This window comes from Miniopterus natalensis, chromosome 2 (genome assembly GCF_054644295.1).
Source record: "Miniopterus natalensis isolate mMinNat1 chromosome 2, mMinNat1.hap1, whole genome shotgun sequence".
Taxonomy (NCBI): Eukaryota; Metazoa; Chordata; class Mammalia; order Chiroptera; family Miniopteridae; genus Miniopterus; species Miniopterus natalensis.
Window position 1 is genome coordinate 183,882,899 of NC_142082.1, and position 22,898 is coordinate 183,905,796.

General features: G+C 58.2%; 1 protein-coding gene across 1 annotated transcript in view; it reads left to right on the top strand.

Annotated features, from left to right (window-relative positions):
- Nucleotides 1-11,713: 11,713 nt before the first annotated feature.
- MPPED1 (metallophosphoesterase domain containing 1) overlaps nucleotides 11,714-22,898 on the top strand; it is a 49,443-nt gene continuing 38,258 nt past the window's right edge. The window contains exons 1-2 of the mRNA XM_087814019.1: nucleotides 11,714-12,329; nucleotides 19,817-19,998. Coding sequence (XP_087670145.1) covers nucleotides 12,106-12,329; nucleotides 19,817-19,998 — 406 coding nt within the window. The 5' untranslated portion in view covers nucleotides 11,714-12,105. The remainder of the gene's footprint in view (nucleotides 12,330-19,816; nucleotides 19,999-22,898) is intronic.

Sequence of the window (22,898 nt, forward strand, 5' to 3'; positions counted from 1 at the left end):
TTCAAACCAGGGGCCAGGTTCTCAGGTCCAGACTGCTTACCTGCCCCACTCCGGCCAGCGCTGTACCTGGAACTGAGAACTTGGGGTCCCCGGGGTTAAGAGATGGGGGCACAGGGACGAGCGCAGGGCCTAGGCAGCCTAGGAGCTGGGGTCCACGCCTCCCCAAAGGGTGGGGAGGGGACCTTCGCAGGCTCCCGAGCAGGGTGCCCTCCGGCTCTGGGAGGGGTTCGGGCCGGGGGCGGGGGGCCGCGGCGCCCCAGAAGGAGCCGCGCGCGCTCCAGCACGCGGGGCCCGCCCGGCGGCCGCGGATCCCGAGGTGAGAGCGCCCCCGCGCGCCCCCGTGCGCTCCCCGCGCACCGCGCGGCCGGCCGGGGCCGGGGGGGGGCGCAGCGGGCCGGGCGCGGGGGCCTCGGGCCTGTTCCGCAGCGCGGGCCCCGCTCCCGCCCGGCCCCGCCGCTGCGCGCCCCCTTCCCCTCGGCGGCGGGATGCGGGCGCCGGGCCTGGGCGGGGGCCGGGGGCCGAGGCCTGGCCGGCCTGGCGGGGGCCCTGGCGGGCGGCCGCGCGGGGCCCGGGGCCGAGCCCGAGCGCGCGCCCCTCCCGGCGCCGGGCGGGGGGAGGCGGGCGGGGCAGCGGGAGGCTCGGAGCCGCGCGGCGGGCGGGCGGGGGAGGGGGTAGCGGGGAGCCCCCCGCCCCCCGAAGGAGGAGTCTGGCTCCCACTTGCTGCCTCGGACGCGCGGCGAGGCGGCCGCCGCGGGAGGAGCCCCCGCCCTGCCCGCCGCCCGCCCGGAGCCGGGCCCCTGCCTCCTGCCTCCCTCCGTGCGCGCTGCTGCTCGCGGCCGCGGCCGCCGACGCGGAGCCCGGGGCCAGGTAGGGCCGGGGGCGCGCGGGGCGCGCGGGGCGCGGGGGGCGCGCGGCGGGGGCGGCGGGGGCGCGGCCGGGTCCCTCTCCCGGCGCCGGGGGACGCGGGCGGCGCGGCTCCGGGGCGCCCGCAAAGTTAGTTTGGGGGCCTCTGGCTGGTGCGGGTGCCCCGGCCGCGCGTCCCCGCTGCCCTGCCCGCCGAGCGGGCGCCGCCGGGAGGGCGCTCGGCCGGGCGCCGGACTCCGACGGGGCCGAGGGGTCAGCGAAACTTTTCCCCAGCTCGCCGGTCGCTGCCGAGTCCTGGCCGAGCAGCTGGTGGACGCGGCGGAGCGCTGGGGAGCAGGTGATGGGGATGGGGTAACAATAGCAGCCCCTGGTCTCTGAGAGCCTACTGTGCGCAGCGAGGCCCCCGCTGGCACTTGGTGGCAAGGGAGGGGGCACTAATACTGGGCTGGTGGTCACTTTTGCTAGCCGTTGCTGGAAACTCCCTCCGTCCCTTCCTCTCTCCCTTTCTCGGTCTGTCCATTTATCCATCCATCCATCCATCCATCCATCCATCCATCCATCCATCCATCCATCCATCCATCCATCCATCCATCCATCCGTCAGTCCATCTCTCCACTCACTCATTCCACACATATTTATTGCTGTTGGCTATGTGCCTGGCCCAGGGGATCGGTGGCTAACCAGACCGGTCCCAGCCCTCACAGGCAATATTTCACGGCATGCCCATGCTAAGGAGCAGTCCTGTCTCCTGTGTGTTTATTGTGGGACGTGTCACAGGAGAGTGAATTTGTGCACAGCCTCCCGCTACCCTGGTGGAGACAGAGCTGATGTGTCCGGGCGCCTGTGTCAGGGCCACGGCTGGCTCGGGGTCTTAGACTCACCTCCTCCGTCCCCTCCCATCCCCTCTCCACTCTGCTGCGTGGCCTGAGGTGGGACCAGGAGGCCTCACCTAGGAACTGGCCCCCACGTCTGCCCAGCTGACCCCTCCCAGATGTCTCTCCCCCAGTGCTGGGTCAGACCCTCTCCCAGTCCCCCCACCAGGAACTCGGTTGCCGCCTCCTCCCCATGTCCAAGGCCCCTATTGAACAGCCCAGAGGAGAGCTTGTTAAGTGGCAAACAATTATGAAATTAAACTGGGAACAAAAGTGGGCCGGCTGGTGAATGGTTGAGCTGGCTCTGCAGCACTTGAATGGTGATGGGAGACTTCTTAGCAGGGCTCAGCCGCTGGGGGTTCAGGCAGACACTACCCCTGTCAATACCCTGATTAGTCTTAGGAAAAAAAAAAGGAAACCAACTTCACCAATAACTTGTGACATGGGCTAAAATGCTTTGGGGGATGTCAGAGAGGCCATCAACCAACTGCCACATCCAAGTTGGAAGCCAGGCCACGGGAGCCAACATGTTAGGAGACCATTTGGGGGGGGGGGTCGTGGCCTTGGCTGGGTGGAGGCAGGCCTCTGGCCGTGGTGAGCACTCTGGGGCTTTGGAGCCCGACCGTGGTGATCAGAGGCGTTCTGGAGCCAGGCGCAGTGTACAGGGGACCGCGGTGTGAGAGCCGCGCATAATAAACTGCTTCCAGACGCCTGGCTCCCTGCAAATTGGCTTTCCGAGTGGCAGCCCCACAACACTTGTAAAATCTTTTTTCTCAAGATGGGTTTCTGTGGAATGGTTCCGTCTATTTGAGTGCTCACTCAGCGGAGGGACATTAATTGGCTGATGGCTGGTCCAAAGGCGCTGATGCCGGCACAGAGGTTTAATGCTGCATTTGAAGTGCTTCAGCGTGGGGCTGCCTTCCTGTTTGTTTCGTGGCCCCAGGAATTTCGGAAGACCAGGATTGAACTAGGTCCCTGTAATGTCAGTGTGGGCAGGCTGAGTGCCACCGTGTGTGGGGTGCCATATCTCAGGTGTAACTGCTGTGTGTGCACTTAGAATCGCCCCCTCCCTCCCCCAGCCAATGCCCTCTGGGCTGTGATCGTGGAAAGAGACCAGATCTGAGTTTAGGTAAAATATGGGGTTTTGGGGGGGTCTTTCTACTTGAGCCCAAATGTCAGGAATGCATAGACCCCATACAGAATAACCTTTCCAGAAAAGCCTGCTTGTAAAAAATTCCCCAGTCCACCCGTGAGACTATTAAATCTTCATCCGAGGAAAGTAATTTAAGTTCATTGGTTTCCCCTTGAACTGGTTACCTTCCCTGGCAGGCAGTGATGGCCCTGGAGTGCCCGCCTCACACGGGACACCTCTCTCTGCGTTCGTCTGAGGAATTAAGGGCGGTGGCAGGATTTCACTGAAGGGTAGCACTCAGTGAAATCCCGAGAAAAATCGGCATTCTGGGTGCGGATTCCGGACTCGCAGGAAAGAGAAAACCCTCCCCAAAGTGCAGTCATCTTTTAATCTCTCAAAATGACTTCATTTTTCCAATTTCAGGCCTGTGAACTGATCATGAATAGCGGGGCAGAGGAAATTAATCGGCCAGGCGAAGACTTTTAACAAGTTAATATTATGCACAGAAAAACATGCAATTAGTGGAGGTTAGTTAACGGCTTTCAAGTTGGGGCGAGCTGCAGTTAGGGGTGGAATTTCTGCGTTATCCCTGAATTGTCTGTCAAAATCTTTAATGTGACAATGTGACACGTCTCTCCCATCGCCCCTCCCTTGCTGGGAACAGAAAAAGGGTCCTTTCAAGCATCCCCCCCCTTCCATCCCTCTCCCTGAGATCTCTCTGTTCGCCACTTGGTACCTTTGTCTGCCTGCACCTCTGGCGCGAGGTACCCCAGGGGAAGGGGCTCCCCAGGGGAGGAGCGGAGGAATGGGTTCTGGGGCCTGCTCTCTGCCCACAGATCACCACTGATGACATCTCGGATGAGGACAGGCTGCTTGTGGGGTCTTCCGGCCAAACGCCTTGCCCTCTAGGATAGGACGGGCAGAACACTTGGGGGGCAGGGAAGGGGCAGGGTGAAGGGAGAGCTTCACGCAGCCCTGTTCCCTGTGTTTAGACTATGCTGGGTGGCTCCCAGGCAGTTCCTTGCGGCCGTAGCTCCTGGGCGGTGGATGTCCCCTCGGAAGGAGACCACCAGCTGGCATCCTCTCTAGCCTGCCACAGAAATGTTTGACTTGGGTCTGAAGAAGTGAAAAAAAACCACACACAGGAAAAGCAAAAGCAACCCCAAGGGAAAGAAGAGAAGAGAGGCCCCTTTGGGGGAGTGTTGGAGGGAAGGTGTAGATAGCTCCCCGGTTAATTTGATTCATGGCGGCCCTCCCCAGTGACCTGGCCATTCTGCTGCCAAAACAGACAGTTTACTTTATTTTGACCCCCTCCCCCCCCCATGAGACAAGACTTAGTTATGCTTTATTCCATTTAAAATATCTCTAGCTGACAAGGGCGGCCCAACCTCATGAAAAAAAAAAAATCTTCAATTGAGAGTCTGTGTTTGAATTTTGAACTCAGAGGCTTGCATGTGCGTTGGCCTCCCCGTGCCTTTTGGCGAATGACTCGGGGGCTTTCTCGGACGTGAACTTGGCCAGCTTGATGTGGGAGCCTGGTCCTGCGTCACAGAGAGCAGCGGCTGCAGGAAAAAAACTCCCCCCTGGCTGACGGTGCTACGCCCAGGACGGAGCAGGCCCCGCTCCCGCGCCCCAGCCCGCACCTGGGAGTCCCCGTCTCCCGCACGGCTTCACGGTCTCCATCCGCTCCCTCCGAGGCGGAGGATGCGCATGGAAAGACCTCGGGCATCTCCCGTGCTGATTTCATCACTTTAAGAGGAAGATGATGCCTGCTTTCAACACTCCCGTCCGTCCGTTCCCCTTCCTTCCATTCTTTTGCGTTTGCCGCCTGCAAGGCTGCAGAATATATCCTGTGGGCTACCTGAGGAGTGGGAGCCCTGCCCGCACCTGTGAAGTGCAAGGTGTTTGGGGAGCAGGGGAGCAGGCGGCGGGTCCCTCCTCCACCCGGGCTTCCTGCACGAAGCAGGAGTGGGGGGTGGGGGTGGGACGGAAAATGGAATTTTCCTTTTGTAACTTTGTCATCCAGACGCATTAGTTAATTGATCATACTTCGGAGGTTTAATCTTTAATTGCAAATTCCCACAGGATCACAAAAAATACACTTAAATGGATCATAAAGGTGGCAAAACCGCAGCCTCCGACTGAAGTGTGGGATTTCCACAGCGCCGATTCGATTCCGCTGCGGTGACATCTGCCTAATAGATTTCCACAAGCGCCGTAAATCCACGCTCACTTTCTTTGCAAATTGCCTTTGGGAGGCTGAACACCCAAGGCCCTCTCGCCTCCCCTTCCCCACCCACGGGTGTGCCAAGCCCTGGTCGGCGGCGAGTGTGACTTGCCGCGGTTGCGGAGAGGGGCTGCGGGATGCCCGCTTTCCCGCGTTCGCCTCTTCCTTCCCTTTGTGTGTGGGCGCGTCGGAGACGGGTCCGGGCAGCTTTCCGTTCCCGCGCCGCAGATCCGTGACTCTCCGGGGGCTTTATTTAAGAAAACCGGCCCATAGCGCTTCGCAGAAGAAAAATCAGTCCATTCACTATTATTTATGTGACTGCTGATCTGCGGGGCGGATGGAGAAGGCACCAGGAATTAAAATAATTTATGGAGCGGAGCGCTAGTTTACAAACAGGAGGCTCAGCCCGGCTCTCGGGCTTCTTTGCGCCTCTGGCCGCGCCCGGGCCTGCGGGTATGGAGAGCGTCCAGAATGGGACGCACCGGCCCGGGAAGGGGCTGCATTCAGATCTCAAATGAAAGGAATAAGTGAGCAGCTATTTGTGGCAGACAGGACATGATCCAGTAAGTAGCTCTCTTCATCATTCCGAAATAAAAGTACATAATTGGAAAATGAAGCCACAGCAGCCGGGGAGGGGAGAGGGGGGCGGCCGAGGAATTAGAAAGTGTAATTTAAAATCATGTAGTCATAATTCAAAAGGGGCCCTGCTAAAAGGTTTTTAAGTGGCAAAAGCTTTAAAGCCACTCGCGGCTGATCCTCTTACAAGGAATATTGTCCAGTTTTCTCAATATTTCTGGATTCCTTCATGGCCCGAGCCCGTCGGCTCCTTCGACGGGGCTGCTCAGCCCAGCTGCAGGCCCGGGTTTTTTTTCCCTTGGACGCCCATAGTCAACACAGGAGGTCGAGCATTTTTGGGACATGCAGGCATTGGCTCTGATTTTTTCCCCCACTGGACTGTGTGTTCTTTTTTCCTTTCCTCTGAGTTCCTCCGTTTATTTTTTACCCTTTATGACATTTTCAACTACCAAGTGATCAACCGCATAGTTTCAGGCACAAGCGAAACAAGAGAAAAGAACACATTTTAAAGGCGATTTTCGGGCTCAGGTGGAATCATCGCCAAACCTCCCCCACCTTGGTAGTTTTCTATTAAATAGTATTTCTCCCGCGTTTTGCTTAGGAGTGGGGGAATACTTAGGAGGCGTTAACGTGGTTTTTCTGCGACATTCCACCCCGTTGCAACTAAGGTATCGTCAAAAGCCTGGGTGAGCAGTGTCTGGGGCTGAGCTGATGTCTCTGGGCGGCCCTGTGGGTGACGGATCCCCTGCAGGCTGGGCTGGCCCTGGAGGCGCTGGGGCTGCCCCTCGGGTGAAGGTGGGAGGAGGGGTGGGGCAGAGGTGGGTTGGGGTCCTGGAGAAGGCTGTCCCGTGTCGGGCCGCAGCGGGGAAGGCAGGCTGTTGGGGCAGGGGATTCTGTGGGGCTTCTGTTTAATAGTCGACCGTCCCTGTGCAGTCACCCCAGTTTCAGACTCAGGACAACACATTATTGCCCCAGCCTCACAGCTGTGGCTACAGACTTGCCCAGGACAGGAAGAGAAGCGGTTGCCTTTTGGAGGCAGTTGCCTTAAATGGACAGCCTCGAGTTGGCTTTGACTACAGTGACCTTGACCCTTTATGACATTTTCAACTATTGACCTGGGGACACTTTTGAGAGCCAGAGGGGATGCTGTGAATAATGACTGATAGGGAACAACAGGTGTGAACTGGGACTGCCCTGGGTACCCACGTGGGCTTTGGGGAGCTGGTCTCGGGGTGGGGAGCGGATGCCTCCGTGGCAAAGGAGCTCCAACCTTGCCCTGCAGATCAGCAACTCCTGGCAGCGCAGACACTCGTAGATTTTGTTCACATACTTGGACTGCTTTGGGCTGTAACGACCCAAGTCTTCTTTGCAAATCTCCTCCCACCCCGCCCCCGCTGTTGAGATGCTCCTTGTAAGCCAAGGCCCTTCTCAGTCTCCTTTCTGGGCCTTTGGCCCATGCTGGCTGGCCTCATAGTTTTGTGGGGGCCTCCTTGGGTCCCCACAGAGCCCCTCTCCTCCGCCTCCTCATAACAGGGCTCTGAGCTGCTCTGTTGAGGGGCCTGGCTGCTCCTGCCGGGCCCTGAGCCCTGGGAGGATCAGTTTCACATCTGAGTCATTTGGTTCCCAAACAAGGGCTTGCCCTGGAGCAGAGGCTGTGGGTGTCTCAGGGTCGACCTGTGCCTTGGGGTGCCTGCTCTGGGTGACGGGGTGCAGAGAGCTTGCCTAGAAAAACTAGTCTGGTGGTACTGGATGTATCCAACCACACACCCCGGGAAGTAAAATAACAGGTTACTCACCCAGGTATGGGTGGGACAGAGGGGGCCAGGACTTGGGCTTCCTGGCAGGGGAGGAGGGGGTCCTTGCTTCTCTGAAAATCTCTGCTCAGTTCTCAGAAGTTTCCTGCAGAGCTCCTGGGTTTCATTGGGACTTTCTAGCCACAGTGGAAGAGGCATTTACTGAGCACCTACTGTGTGCTGGGCCCTCGGCCAGCTGCTTCTTCATATACCATGTCCTGTGACCCTCCCAGTGGCTCTGGGAGGGCAGTTTTTCAGCATCCCCATGTTTACAGATGAAAAACTGAGACCCAAGGACATTAAATCTGGGCTGTGGGACCCAAGGGCCTGTGCGGCTTCCCTCATTCATTCGTTCACGTCTGTTTCATGCTTTGGCTTCTCACGCAGCTTAGGTGCAGGACAAGACTCTTGTGTTGGGAGCTTTGGTGAGAGAAGCCCTGGCCCAGCCTGGGGAGGTCGGGGAGATGTCCCTGAGGCCTCTAGCTGAGGAACAGGTGTGTGTATTGGTCCCCAGAGCTGCCAGGCAGAGGGAACAGCATGTGTGAAGGCTCAGAGGCGGGACCCCCTGTGTGCCAGGGGAACTTGGAGTGGTGAGCGTGGCCTGAGTGGTGAGAGGGAGACTGAGGACCGGCCAGGTCTCCTGAGCTGATCTAAGGAGCCGGGCCTTTCTCCAAGGGCAGCCGGATGCCCCTTGGTCAGAAGTAGGTGTTAGGACATTTGTTCTGGAGGCTGGTGTGGCGCAGGCTGTGGCGATGCAGCAGGAGGAGGCCAGGCCACGTTGTGGGGCCATCGGAGAGCAGTGGGGCCCGGAGCTGGACTCCTCCTGTATGAGCTGTCCAGACAGTCGGCGCCTAATAGCTACCCGGTGCCTTCATTCCTCTTTGAGAGCCCTGGTCTGTTGGGACTCATGGCACCTGAGGGCCAACAAATAAATGCCTTTGAGGGGATATGGAAAGAGAAACTGCCACGTGACAGAGGACTTTTGAAAATTGAGCCCTAAAGAGGACACATTTTTCAACCCTTTCTATCGGGGCTGACTGGGCCTTTATGGAGGGGCAGGTTCAAAGCTCCCTTTATCTCCTCTGTTAGCCAATGAGGAAGCAGAAGCACAGAGAGGTTAAGAGACCTTTCCAGCGTCCCACAGCTGAACACCATCTGAAACCAAATTTGAACCCTGCTCCTTCGGATCTCAAAGTCCCAGCTTTTCTCCATTGCAGAAGCACACTGGTGGCCAATAAAAGCGGGACCATTGAGGGATGCTTCCTCTGCCTCGGGGCCTTTGCACTTGCGGCCCTCTCTGCCCCGGTTGGTTCTCTTTCCCCAGGCCCGGGCATGCCTGGCTCCCTCGCGGCATTTGCTTTTGCGGTGACATCACCTCTTCAGACAGGTCTTTCTCGATCACTCAACTTAAGTAACAATCCTCCTTCCCCGATTACTCATCGCTCTGTGTTCTGGGTACGTCTTATCTGAAAGTATCTTTTGTATTTACTTATGTGTTTACTTTATTGCCCCCCACCCCCCCGCAGTTCCTCGAGGGCAGGGACTTACTTGCTTTTTATTGCTCTTTCTGGTGCCAGGAGCAGGGACACCCTGTAGGGCTGGGGTGAGTGTGTGCTGAGTGAGTCAGTGCATTAATCGGTTCACCCCACCCTCCCCTCTGGTGCTGTTTCCTTCCCACCCCCTGGCACAGAGGAGGCACCGGTGGTCCAACCAGGCCGTTTGACTTGCTCAAGGTCACTCTGCCGGGCAGAGCCGGGATGGAAGCGGGGCGCCCTCCCAGCGCCCCTCCCTCGCCCGCCTGCTGTGCTGTTTTGTGGACCAGGTGTCAATGCTTCCCAGCTAAAAGCTGTTTGCGGGGAGTCGCTGCTTCCCCTCCGTGGATCCGCTGTGTTCTCTGCACGGTGGCTGACGCTGCTGCAGCTCCATAAATATTAAATGGGTATTAAAAGAAGGCTCCGCGTTCCCAGTTTCCCTGATTCCTCCGAGCAGGGCCCATTGCGAACCCCCTTTATGTGGAACGCAGCGTTTCAGTGCGGAGCCCCCCGGGACGCCAAGCTGCCGCCTCTGCTGGCTCAGCCCCCGGCGGGCGCCGGCTCCCCCGCGTCGGCGATCCAGGGCACACAGGAGCCCGCTTCCTGGGCGGGGGGCGGAGGCCCCTGGGACCCCTTCACGAGGGCTGTGCCCACCTCGCCAGCCTCCTTCCGGGCTTCTGGCGTGGAGAGGGGGAGAGGGGCGATGCGCTGTCAGCCTTTAGCTGAGCCCTCTTGACACCCACCCTCTGCCAGGCCTATGTTGGTACCAGGGAAGGAGAGGGCAAGACACTCTGTCTGTCTGTCCCTCCCTCCGTCCCTCCGTCTATCCATTTATCCCTCTATCCCTCCGCCCCTCTCTCCATCCCCCCCTCCAACCACTCACTAATTCAGTATTTATGAAGCCTCCGTGAGAGGCCCTGGGGTAATGATGATGATGTAATCACGGTAATAGCTTACATTTATTGGGCACTTACTATGTGCTGGGCTCCGTGATAAGCAGTTTACACGCGCCGCCTCATTTAATCTCCATGACTCTGAGGTAGGTACTAGTCTTCTCTCCGCGTCGTGGGCGAGGGAACAGAGCCTCCGGCGGGGCGCGCTGCGCACTCGGGCTCCCTGAGTCATGGTCCTCACCAGGGGAGCCGCGGTAAGGGGTCAAAGCAGGGGTGTGTGGTGAGCCGGCACTTGAGAAAATTGGGGCTCCGTGGGGCTCCTGGGGCTGCCTCCTTTGCTCACACCGGATACCCTGTCGCACAGATGCCCCTGTCCCGGCAGACCTCTGATACGCAACTATCAACTTGATTGGGATAGTAAGCCAACATTCGCTGGGCACTTGGTGCCTGCCAGGCACTGTGCTCAGAATTCCCTTTCACTCAGCCTGCACAGCTGTGCTGGAGGGTGGCGGTCTTATTTTTAAACTCCTTCTCCAGAAGTGGACAGAGGCTCAGAGAGGGTAGGAAGTTGGCCTAGGGTCACACAGCACATCGGCACGAAGCTGGGCCCCAAACCCTTGTGCAGATCTCCATGGGAGCCCTGGATCTCGGCATCTGCTGCTCGACGCTTCTCCCCAGCATCCAGGCAGCACCCACAGAGGTTTTGTGAGCCCGGGGCTAGGACGCCTGACTCCCCCATCTCAGAGGCCTGCCTACCGCGTCCACCGGGGGAGCTGATGCACTTAGACACAAGTGCATCCCGGGGGGTGGGGTGAGGTGGGGGGTGGGAAGAAGCAGATTTTTTTTCTTGTCTTCCCAAGAGAAGATGAACAGGCCTGTGTTGTGAATCAGGATGCGTTTGGGGGGGGGGGTGCTGAGGAAAAAGGTATCGCTATTTATTGCACCTTGCATGGGCATGATTGTTGAGATTTTTAAAAAAATTAATAATCCATTTCCCCTTTGCACGTAATTAAAATGTTCTCCAGTTTCTAATTTTTGTCATTTTCCTAATCTAATTTGTTTGCTGGCTGTGTCGACTCTTCCATGTGCAAAGCGAGGGGGATTTTTCTTTGTTTGACGTGACTGGGATATGACTGTCCAGGAGAGTTTAAATTGTGTTATTTTTTCCTTGGTTAAATGCAGTGCGAATGGAATCATCGGAGCGTCTTAATGACTAAAAGCGGAAACAAAACAAAACTATGTTTCAGGCATTTCTTATTTACCCAGTTAAAAAAAATAATTACGGAGCAGAGCCGCAGAAATAGATGGCCGTGGCCGCGGGCGCCGGCCGCCCCCCCAGTCCGAGGGACGCCTCGGCTCGGTATCTGCAAACGCAAGCCCCACTTTCCAATGAAACAAATTTTAAAATGTTGACAGCGTCTCGGGCCGTGATTCTAAGTGAATTCCAGGGTTGGCAGAGTTCTCGAAATCCTTACGAAGGCATTCGGGGGGTTTTTTAAGGGTAGATCCCTGCTCCCTGCCTTCCCCCGGCCGCCCCAGCTGAGCTGGCGGACGGCGGCCTGTCTGGAAACCCCTCTGGGCGCTGCTCGCAGGCCTCTGAGGCAGAGTGGATGCTGCGAAGGAATTCGCGCTGTGCATCCCACCTGCTCGGGCTTGCAGCGGCGTGGGTGTGTTTGGGGGTCTGAGGGGAGGGGATGGGCTTGGAGGGGAACCCTTCTTCTGCCCCAGTTCGGAAGAGTGAAACTCACCTGACCTGTTTGCAGAATCCCAGCCATTATCCCGCCCCATCTCGCGGTCCCCCGGTGGGCTACGGAGGATTTTGTCGAAGACAAAAAAATAAAATAAAATAAAATTAAAAAAAAATTGCCTTAAGTATTTAAACATGTTGGACCATGCATGCCTCCAGCCACGGCGTTGTGGGGTTTTTTTGGTCCCTCCCTCCTTTTTTTCTTTCTTTTTACCAAAGTATATTCATCAAACTGCTGAGTTGGAAAGATTTGTAATGAGTTTTTGAGCTGTACGACTGTGTTTTTTTCCCCCTCTCCCCCCGCCCTCTCCCTCTTTCTAAATCTTCATCTGACATTAAATAAAGCAAATCCCAAGCAGATTAACTGTCGCATGGTTCTGCTCCGTCTCCCCAGTCTGTTTCCAGGTCTGGCGCAGGGCTGGGCGGCGGCGACGGTGGCGGGAGATGCCCAGGCGGCCAGCGGAGGCCCATGTGGCGCGCTAGGTGGGACCCCGGCGTCCTGAAGGCAGAGGCGCTGGCCCTCCTGCCCTGTGGCCTGGGCATGGCCTTCTCCCAGGCCCACGTGCTGGCCGCCAGGCGGCACCAGCACAGCCGGCTGGTCATCGAGGTGGACGAGTACAGCTCCAACCCCACGCAGGCCTTCACCTTCTACAACATCAACCAGGGCCGCTTCCAGCCTCCGCACGTGCAGATGTAAGTGGGTGCGGGGGGGGGGGGGGGCGGCGGGGCGGCTGGCAGGGTGGTCTCAGGCGCCCGGGCGCCTCCTGGCTCCTGGATCCAGCCGTTTCCTGCGTGTTGACTGAACCGAGGCCGGGATGCCAGGATGGCCGAGGCTCGAGTTGGGAGGGACGAGTGAGACGTTGCGGAGTGATGGCCTGTGGGCTGATTCTGGCCCGGAGTCCTGTTTCGTTTGGCCTGGAGAATGTTTTACAAATTCTAAAAAATGAGGTGCCTGCATATAAAAATCTAGACTCCTGGCTTTGCTTTAGAAACCCACAGGCCTGGCCACCCCAGGCCCACACGTCCTCGTGGCAGCCGGGGGCCGCGGGGCTGGGTTCCAGCTGCCCCCCTTTGGTATTAGGGTTGGAGACCTCTGGTCCAGTTCACAGTCCTCATTGTACAGATGGGGAGACTGAGGCCCATGGACGGGAAGGGACTTCCACAGGGCCCAGGACAGGTTTGGACCCTGGTCTTGGGCTGGCTCTCTTCCCTTCCCTCCTCCCCTCCCTTTTGTCTATAATCCCTTCCCCTGTCCGCCCCCCCATGCTTCTCTTGAGAAAGCAGGATGCTTTCCAAAACGACTGGAGGTCCTTTTGGCATCTGTGGATGTAGGTGCCAACAAAGAGCTGTGATGGGGGATGTGGTGTCCAGAGTAGGCCCCCCTGACCACAGGGCTCAGTCAGATGCCACTGTGAGGGCGCAGGCCCCAGCTTCCTCGAGGGCCACGAGCACCGTCTCCTAGGTGGGGGTCCTAGAGACTGTCCCTTCAGGGACCAGAGACCAAGGAATCCAGCACGTGGACCTCTTAGAGAAGTAGCCGTGGGGGTTTACAAAGCCTGGCCTGGAGGTTGGGGGGGTGCTGCCTCGTTACTGTATGGCTCCCTCAGGACCTGTCCTCTGTTGAAAGGACACAGAAACATCATTCATGGGAGAAGGGCTCTGGACAGCAGGCAGGCTCCAGCCTGGGGTGAGTCCAGCACTGGCTCGAGGTCCGGAAAATGCTCATTTCGGGGGGGGGGGGGGCTGCAGGGCTGGTGTTGTCAGTAGCTGCCTACTTTTTTTGGTAGATTTCTACTTGGGAAACTGCATCCAATTTCCATTTTAGGGCCAGATTGGTGGATTTGGGCAGATGAAAGGCCTGGGTCTCAGGCCTGGGACACTGTTCCTGGGGACCTTGAGGCCTGGCAGGGAGGGAGGCCTTCCCGGAATGGCCTTCCTCTTTTGTCCAAGGGCTTAGGCCTCCAGGGCTGGAAGTGACTGCACCTGAGGTCCCTGGATGCCCGGCGGGACGCCTGCCCCCGTGGGAACTGGCTAGAGCCCTGGCCCCTCAGACAGGGTGCCTGGATCGGTGTGTGTTGTGGCATAGGGGGTCCCCAGGCACTGTACATGCTGCCACAGTGCCCTGCAGTGCCAGGCAGAGCTGTCGTTCATAGCACCTTTGCCTGGGCCCGCAGACCCCCTGGCAGCCCCAGTCCCAGAACAGACCTGGGGAAACAGGAAGTCCCAGGAGCGGAGGGCCCAGGGGCCGAGGAAGGACCCTCTGGAGAAGGTGGCTTCCAGGTTGAGACCCAGAGGAGGATGAGTGGGGGCAGCAAGCTGGCGAGGGCTGGAGAAAGGGGCATCTGAGAGCTGCAGGAATGCACAGCTGGGGGGAGGGTGCCTCGCAGGCCCCGCTGTGTCCTGAGCAAGGACCGAGTGACCAAGTGAAAGAGGGCGATTTCCCCCCGGAACCCATGAGCAGCTGCGGGTTGTTTATTCATTCATTCATTCATTCATTCGGGACATTTACAAGCAACTACGTGGCACACTGGTTGGAAATGCAAGCTCTGAGCTGGCCTGCCTGGGTTTGAATCCTGGCTCTGCCACTTACCCCCAAACCCCTGCCCATGCTGAGCTGAACCCCCAAATGGGTGGCAGACAGCACACGTCATAAAAGGGTGTAATGGCCGCGAGATACTGGCAGCGAGAAGTGCTATGGGGACATGCTTCCTGGCTTCCTGGTGGTCCCTTGGCTGGAGTGGTCAGGGTGGATTCACGCGGGCCCGCCCCACTCCCATCCCTCCACGCCTGCTCTGTGCTGCCACCTCCCGGGGCTGGCTTCTGGGCTTCCTTTGGCAGTGGGGCTCAGAGATGGCTGGGGGTTGGGGCAAGGCCCAGGAAGACCAGGCACAGAGCCTGGTTCTGGACTCTTTGTCCAGTGCTCCCTCACTGCCCGCTCGGGCCAGCCAGGCTTTGAAATGCAGCCTTGCACAAAGCTGGGTGAGGCCAGGGCCATACAAAGACTCGGGGGGCTGCTGCCTCCCACCCGCCTCTCTCAGACCCCAGGCCCGAGCACCAGGGGAGCGTGCGGGCTGCTGGAGGGGGCTGTGCGGGTTTCCACGGCAGGTCTCCACAGAGGGAGATGCAGGAGATGGACGCCACTCCCGACACGTGATTTATCTCCACCCTGGGCTTTGTCTTAGGCTGGGCTGAGGGAGTGAGGGGCCTTATTTAATAAATCCACAATTTATATTTAATAACAACAGTGACAGCCCAAACGTGGCCTCCGATTGAGCCGCGTGATTTATGCAGTTTACCCCGGAGACCCTGGCGGTAACAAGGCTGCCTTTGCCCGAGTCATGAATCTGTGGACCTGCGCCCTGGCTTTCAGGCCTTGAGAACCAACACCCTCACCCTGGGGGCCCCGAAACCCTGCCGTGGCCTGGGAGAGCCCCTGCAGCCACAGCCCTTCCGTTCTGAGCGAGCAGGTGGGCTGCGGCCTGGCGGTCAGTGGGAAGGCAGGGGTGGTGCTGAGGGACAGGGTTAGCCTGGGGGCCACCTTACAGGGCCTTGGGGGCTGGCGTGGGGCATAGCACCCCTTCTCGCTGGCATCTATTTATTTATTTACTTATATTTTCCTCACCTGAGGATATTTTTTCCATTGCTTTTCAGATAGAGTGGGAGGGGCAGAGAGAAAAACATTGATGTGAGAGAGACACATTGATTGGTTGCCTCTGCACACGCCCCGACGGGCCAGGGTTCGAGCCTGCAACCGAGGTACGTGCCCTTGGCCAGAATTGAACCTGGAACCCTTCAGTACGCAGGCCGGCGCTCTAACCACTGAGCCAAACCGGCCAGGGCTCTTCTCACTGGCTTGTAAAGAGAGCCCTGTTGGTGGAGACCTGAGTTCTCCTGTTTAAAGACCCTCCAAGCACATGGGACTGCTGTGTGCCAGGCCCGGGGTGGCCTCTTTGTGTTCCCGGCCCTCCCAGCCATGCCAGGTTGGTGCACCGATCCTCTCTCTCAGACGGGTTCCTGTGGCCTCTCGCCCTTCCATGTGCCCAGAGGTCTCCAGGAGACAGTGGGCGTCAGCCTGGATCCCGGGGACGGGGTGGGAGGCAAGGCAGGAGAGGGCAAACCCAGGCTCTGTTTGGTTCGCAAGCCCCCTCCAGCATCCCTGTCCTGCAGGCTCCAGGCGCAAGAGCTGCTTCTAGTTTTCTTGACCAGCCCATACCTCTCACCTCAGACCTTTGCACATGCTGTTCCCTCTGCCTCCTCAACTCCTTGCTCTGTCAACATTGATTCATTCTTCAGGTCTTACTCAGGTGTCGCTTCCTCGGGGAAGCCTTCCCTGATCCCTCCCCAGACCAGGTCGCTCCCCGTCCCTCGACCCCCGCCCCAGCTCAAGACACTCATAGGCTCCCCCTTCATGGCACATGCTTCAGCCCATGGTTATACATTCATTTGTGGGATGATTTCCTAAGCATCCCTCCCCTCCGCCGGTACAGGCTGGTCCCCTGAGCCTAACACAGCGAACAGGAAGAAGAAAGAAAAAGGAGGCAGAGTGAGGCTGGGAGTGTGGCCCAGGAAGAGCAGCAGATCAAGGAGGGCCTCCTGGAGGAGGTGACACAACCCCTGGACTTGGAGAACCAGCCCAAGCAAAGGTCCAGGGGTGGGAAGGAAGGGCAGGCACAGGGATGCAGGAGGGCAGTGTGACAGGGTCACCTTGGGACCAGTGCTTTGTGGAAAAGCACTGAGCAGTTGCGTGACACTGAGCCAACCAGTCACTGCCCCTCCTCCGGGCCTCAGTTTCCCCACTTACAGAGTGAGAGGAGGAGACTGGAGGACTCTCCCCTTCTAAAACACCATGACTGGTGCCCAGTCACATGGCTCAGACATGGAGCTGGAATCTGGCTTGAGGGGAAGAGTCTTTGGTCCTAAGCTCCCCCGACCTTCAGAGCTCCCCTTTCCCAAGAAGTTGGGGTACAGGGGGAGGATGGCCTCTGCGTCTGATGCCCTGGGAGTTTTTGGCACCAGGAGCTGCATTTTGCAGGGAGCTAATGGCTCATGGGAGAGAGAAAGCTGAGATGGGGACCAGGCACAGGACACAGGCTGTGGGGATGGGGTGGGGTACATTTTCATCAGGGTTTTGAGCTGTGAAGGTCGTATGAGTTCTCTCAGTAACTCCAGGAGTGAGTGGGTCGTCCCCATCTTACAGAGCTGGACTGGAGGCCGGGAGGGTCCAGGGATCAGCAAGGAGGTCACTGAGCTGGGTGCCATCCTAGGTCTCCCTATTTCTGCTACCCTGACTCCTGTGCGAAGACCCCTCGCTGGACTGGGGACAGGCTGTGAGGGCTTTGCCTTCTCTCTGGTCCTTGCAGAATATCTCTGGGAAATAACCATTTTGTTTCATTTTTTTTGTTGTTGTTACGAGAAGGTATTGAAGTTAGATGCCCAAATTCCTATTGTGAAGACGCACGCCCATGCATACTCTTTAACTTACTAGCAGGGGGCCTTGGACATGGGACTCACTTTCCTGGGGCGTCTGCCACTTAGGGCTGCCGTGACTCAGGTGTTAGTGAGGGTTTTTCCATTACAAGTGTCAGAAACCCAGCTCAGATGGCCTAGGGATAGAAGAGAGTTTACTGGCTTGTGGAATTAGCTAGGAAGCCCAGTTTTGGAAGCGGCTTCAGGCACAGCTGGATCTAGGCATCAAACGATGCTGTCAAGACCTTCCATCCTCTCGTGTGCTCTCTCTCTCTCCCCGTTTTTCCACATCTCTACTCTTCCTGTTCTTTTCGTGGCTTCCAAACACAAGTTGGATTTCTGGGAGCTCCATGAGGTGGCCGCCATGGGTGTCCCCACCACAGGTGTATCCCCTGTGCCTAGCAGGTGCCTGTCATTTGAGAGGCGCTCAGTAAGCATTTGTCCATAGATTGACCGAATGAAATGAATGAGGACCTGGCAATAGTCCAGCCTGGTGTGAGTTCTAGAACCAAAAACCAGCTTCAAAATTTCAACTCCACTGGCTCCCACAGCTGAGATCCTAGGCAAGGCAGCCTTTCCTGAGCCTCAGTTTCCCCACCTATAAAACGAGCACCCCCTCAGCACCCTGCCCGTGATCGCCGCGCAGGGGAAGCGAGCGGGTGCTCAGAGAGTGCCCGTGATAATGAGCTCCCAGTTCACGGGGACCGTCCCCACCATCCTTGTTGTTAGAGGCTGAGCATTTGTCATAATGCAAATAGCTGGAGGACAGTGCCGGGAAAGAAGAGCCTTTCTTTTTAATCTGGGGATGAGTAGTTTTGCATCCTCGCTGAGCTCAGAAGCCTCGGGGTGGAGGGAAATAAGAACAGAGTTAATTAAAGAGCCCGGGCTCCGGCAGCAGGCCCGGCTCCAGTAGAGTCCTCAAGCTGTTCGGGGCCGGCTGACGCTGGTGGGAGCAGAGGGGCTCCTCTCTACCAGGCCCTCAGGAGGAGAGAGCGTGGGGATGGAGGTGGCTCTGCAGGCGGCACCTCGTCCCTTCTCTCTTCTTCCTTTGTCTCCCTTTGTGTTTGACTTGGCCCGCTCATAGCCTCCGCTCGGGCATGAATGAATGAACGAATGAATGAGTGAGCGAGCGAGGGAGTCTGATCGGCTCGCTCATGTTCCTGTGTCAGGAGTGCTTGGCCGCCCTCGGTTCAGTCAGCTGTGTTGGGGGCAGGCGGGGTGTCCAGGTACATTCAGAGGCCAGCCACCTGCAAGAGCCTCTGTCATGGGGGGGGGGGCAGGGAGGCAGAGTAGGGAGGGATCCAGAGGACAGAGGAGTGGCTGGAATTACTAAGAGGGAGAGTTTAACTTCCAGACCAGCTCAAGCACTACCTCTTTCTCTGGCCTCCAACCCCACCACTGCCCCATCAACGCTGGTGGCTTGGTCGTCACTGACGGGCCAAGTCTGGGGTCTCCTGGCCTGGGACCGGGCATGGTTCATGCCTGTGGCCCCAGCATCGAGCCCACGGGCTGGCACACGGTGGTGGTCAGAAGGTGCTGTGTTGAATGAACAAGTGAGTGAAGGAATGAACGAATGAAGAGGGGAGAGGAGGGCCTCCTGGGGCCCCCCTGTTGGCCATCACTGGACTCACCCAGGGAATTTTCCTTCCTTCCCGGGTTGGCCCAGCGCCGACCTGCTGGACTGATCACTGGGCTGAGCAGCCCCAGGGAAGGGCCCGGCGTGGCCCTCCTGTCGCGGCTCCGTGGTGGGGAGAGGCTGGCGGGGCGCCCGTGGCGCTGAGCGGGCACATGCGCCCTGCATGTTAGCACGCTGCACCCACGTCTCTCGGAAGGTGTTAATTAAATTTCTTTGAAGTATATTGTCTGAAAAAAAAAAAAGGGTAATTAGAAAGATGTCTTTAAAAGTATTTATGTAACTGATATGGTCCTGCTTTCGGTTTGCCGCATAATTAGATTTAAACACAGCCAGCTCCTCGAGCGGCATACTCATTTGGAGAGAGGCGCCCGTTGAAATGTCATTGCGTTGTTTTTAAGCGTTTTGAGCCTCACAAAACCATTCAGCTGCGAGGTGGAGTGTGGTGGGGGGGCACCGAGCTGGGGGAGGGAGCGGGCCTGCACTTACGCCCCAGTATACCCGCCCGGTGCTCAGTGCCCCCACCGTGGGTAGGGAGGGTGCTAGGGGCTCCTGGAAACGGGGGACTCACATCCACGCCGCTCTTTTGAATTTTCTGGGTATTTTTACATAGCGAGGCCGCTCCATTTCACAGACGAGCTAACCAGGGCCGATTAGGGCCAAGCGTTTGCTTAAGGCCACAGCTTAGTGACAAGGGGCCGAGCTGGGGTTTGAAGCTCCATCTTCTGGTTCCAGCCCCCCCCCCACCAGGTGAAGCCCGTGTTCTTGGGACGATCAGACCATCTCACGGTTCTGAAAAATTACCGCTTCTCTTTCTGCCTTTATGTCACGTGTTTCTTCTAAGTCCCCCCCTTCACCGGTGGCCCCCCTAGGTGCTGCTTGCGCTCTGCACAGCCCTGGGGACTCGTGTCCTTCAACAGGACCCTGGACGTCAGTCCTTGTATTCTCACTGGGGTCAAGAGCGCCCCAAGGGGGTGAAAACAGCTTTTTGGGGGTGAAAAACCTTGCCGGCAATATTATAAAGCACAGATATGCACACGGTACCGTGGCCCCGTGACCACAGTGTCTTCTCTCCCCGTAGGGTGGACCCGGTGCCTCACGATGCCCCCAAGCCGCCTGGCTACACCCGCTTTGTGTGTGTGTCTGACACCCACTCGAGGACAGACCCTATCCAGATGCCCTACGGCGACGTGCTGATCCACGCCGGGGACTTCACGGAGCTGGGGCTCCCGAGCGAGGTGAAGAAGTTCAATGAGTGGCTTGGTAGGTGCCGGGCAGGAGTGGGCTTCTGCCAACGTCCAGGCCTTGGGCCACCCCATGCCCTGTGGTCCTTCCTCCCTGCTCTGCCCACTGCCCCTGCCCGGTCTTTGTCTGCCTGTCCCCCACCTCCTGCCCCAGGAGGCCTTCCCTGACCTCCGGACCCGGTCACAGCTCTCTCCCTCACTGTCACACCTCAGCCGTCTCCCACCCTGGCCCTTGTCTTAGCTGTGACTTGCCATTTGTTTGTGGGGATTTTTGGCCCAGGAAACCCCTTCCAAAGGGATTTTCCCCCAGGTGTGTCTTTGACCACTTGTGTGTCCAGCCCCCAGTGCCTGGTACAGGTAGGTGCTAAATAAAAAATGGATGAATGAGTGAGTGAATGAATGACCAGATGAGTGGCTGAACAGGTGAATGAATGAATGACCGGGAATGGTGATGCCAGGGCAGGTACCCAGCTGGCTCAGCTGTCTACCACCATCAGGATCGCTTCCCCAGTCAGGGGACCCTCTGGGCCTCTGTGGCCCACAGCAGGGACCTAGGGGACCAGATGTGGGCTCCTGCCGAGGGCAGCTGCTGGCACAGGGAGCGAATACTGTCCAGCTGTCCCCGGTGGTCGGGCCTTGATTTGCAAGCGTACCCCCAGGGTTTTGTCTTTGGCTTTTTATTTTCTTCCTAAATAAAGACATAGATCTTGGGCGTCCCCTGGGAAAAACTGTTTGCTTGGAATCAAGAGCAACCTCACTTCGAGTTGTCTCCACAGCCCCAGGGGGTGGGGAACAGATGGGCTGCCCCTGGGCGGCCCTGCGCACTGGCTGCTGTCTCGGAGGCCTGGGCGCAGGCGGCCGCCTCCCTGCGCCCGGCTCCCCTGCCAGACGGGCCGCCTCCCCGGGGGTGGCCCACTGCGCAGTTGGCTGGGAGCTGCGTGAGCCGAGGGGCCAGGAGAGAGGCCCGCCTCTGCCAGTCGAAACAAATATTTACAAACAAGGCCTTCCCCTCCGCTTGGCAGGCTCAGAGCTTTCAATATTGGTTTTTCAAATGGGAAACTCTAGTCAAGGGCCCCTTTTGGGCTGGACCCTGGGAAGGCTGGGGTGGGACAGGGCTCCTGCAGGGCGGGCCTGCCTGGGCTTCTCGCCTTGCCCGGTGCTGCCTCAGGGTCTGGGCTGCCTCTGAGGGGGGACCTTCTCTGAGCCTGGCTTCTTATCAGAAGATGGGGGGCCTCCCTTGGCTGAGCCAAGAGCCCACATCCAAGGCAGATAACGGAGTCGCTGTTGTGCAGGCTCCTGCTGTGTGCCAGACGCAGTGTGGCCGGCTCCTTATGGCCACTGCCTTGCTGGATTTTGGGAGCAGCTATTTGGAGTGGGTGCTGTTTGGATCCCTCCTGGACAGAAGAGGATGCCTGCCCCCCACCCCGCCCCTGCACTGAGGTCCTGAAGGGCGGGCACTGTTCCCCATGTGCCCGGCCACGTGCCCCCCTCAGCATGGGTGAATGAGTGGACAGACGCTGGCCTGAGCCGCGGGGTGGGTTCCAGGTGCGGTGGGATCTGGGCGCAGGGACTGACCGACAGCTTTCTCCGGGCAGGGGAAAGTTTCTAGGAGAAGCTGACTCTGGGTTGGGCCTCAACAGAGGAGCTGGGAATTTGTGCAGAAAGGGTGCCACCAGGCGGAGGGGACAGCTGAGGCCAATATGTGCCGGTGGATACCTGGGAGGTGTGATGTGTTGTGGCTGGAGTTGGGTTTGGGCCTGGAAAGGGGGGTGGGGCCTGACCAGGGTCCTGGGCGGGGGCGGGGGGCTGGCCGCACAGTGAGATGGGTGCTTTAGGATGATCTCTCCGCCCACCTCTTAGCAGGAGCCATAACAGTGTCCACAGGAGCTTAGGGCCCCTTCCTCATTTGTACTTGGAGCTGGATCTGTTTACTTGTCTGAGCTATTGGGGGTGGGAAGTGTGAACTTCGGAAAGGGTCTTCCTTGTACAGAAGGCTCCTTCCCCCGGCGTCTCCCCTTTGCTGCCTTGGTGTGTTTGCACATGTCGGTGCTTGTCACTCGGGTGGGGCGTGGGTGGGGGGCTTCACACTGGGGACCCAGGAGCCACTCTCTGTCCTGGATTGAATGCGAGGGGTTTGTGTGTGAGAAACTTCAGTAGGAGCCGGCTTATGAAATCTGTCTGCAGTCCACTGCACAGAGTGAGGCCCCCTCTGTGGGTCGGCCGTTCAGGCCCCCGGGGGTGTGGTCATCGTGGCTAGGAGGCAGGCTGTGCACCCATTACGTCCATGTAGGTGCACTCGTACAGGTGTGTTTTTATGGAGACCTGGTGTTTGTTGAGTGTATGTGGCCCCTGATCTTTTACGCCATTCTGTGCCCCTTTTATGTATTATTAAATCATTCAATTCTGACATCAGAATGAGGCAGGACTACTGTCACCCCCATTTTACTGAGAAAAAAACTGAGGCCCAGAGAAGTGTAGTGACTCGCCCAGGGTCACACAGCTTCGAAGTGGCAGAGCTGGGCTTCAAACCCAGGCAGTCGGACTCTGGAGCTGAGCTCTTGGTGCCTCCTCTGTTTGCCTCTGTGGTTCTTATGGCGAATCATTTCTGATTCAGACCGAAGGTGTGGCGTGAGCCATTTGGGTCCAGAGGTCCTGGCCCACTTCCTGCCCAGGTGATTGTGGCAGCCATGGGACCTCTGTGAGCTTCAGTGGCCTTATTTTAAATGGGGGGGGGGCAGGCTTCCCTTCCCCGGTCCACCTCCAGAAGTGGTTTGAGGCTCCGCTGGGATGGAGGAGATGGTTCAGCTGTGTAGACTGTAAAGTACTGTGTAGATGTTGTTGCTTCTATGCACTGGCGTTTGCCAGATTCTGGCTCCCCTGGGGTGGTGGTAGGAGTCATGGGTCGGTCCCAGAGAAGCG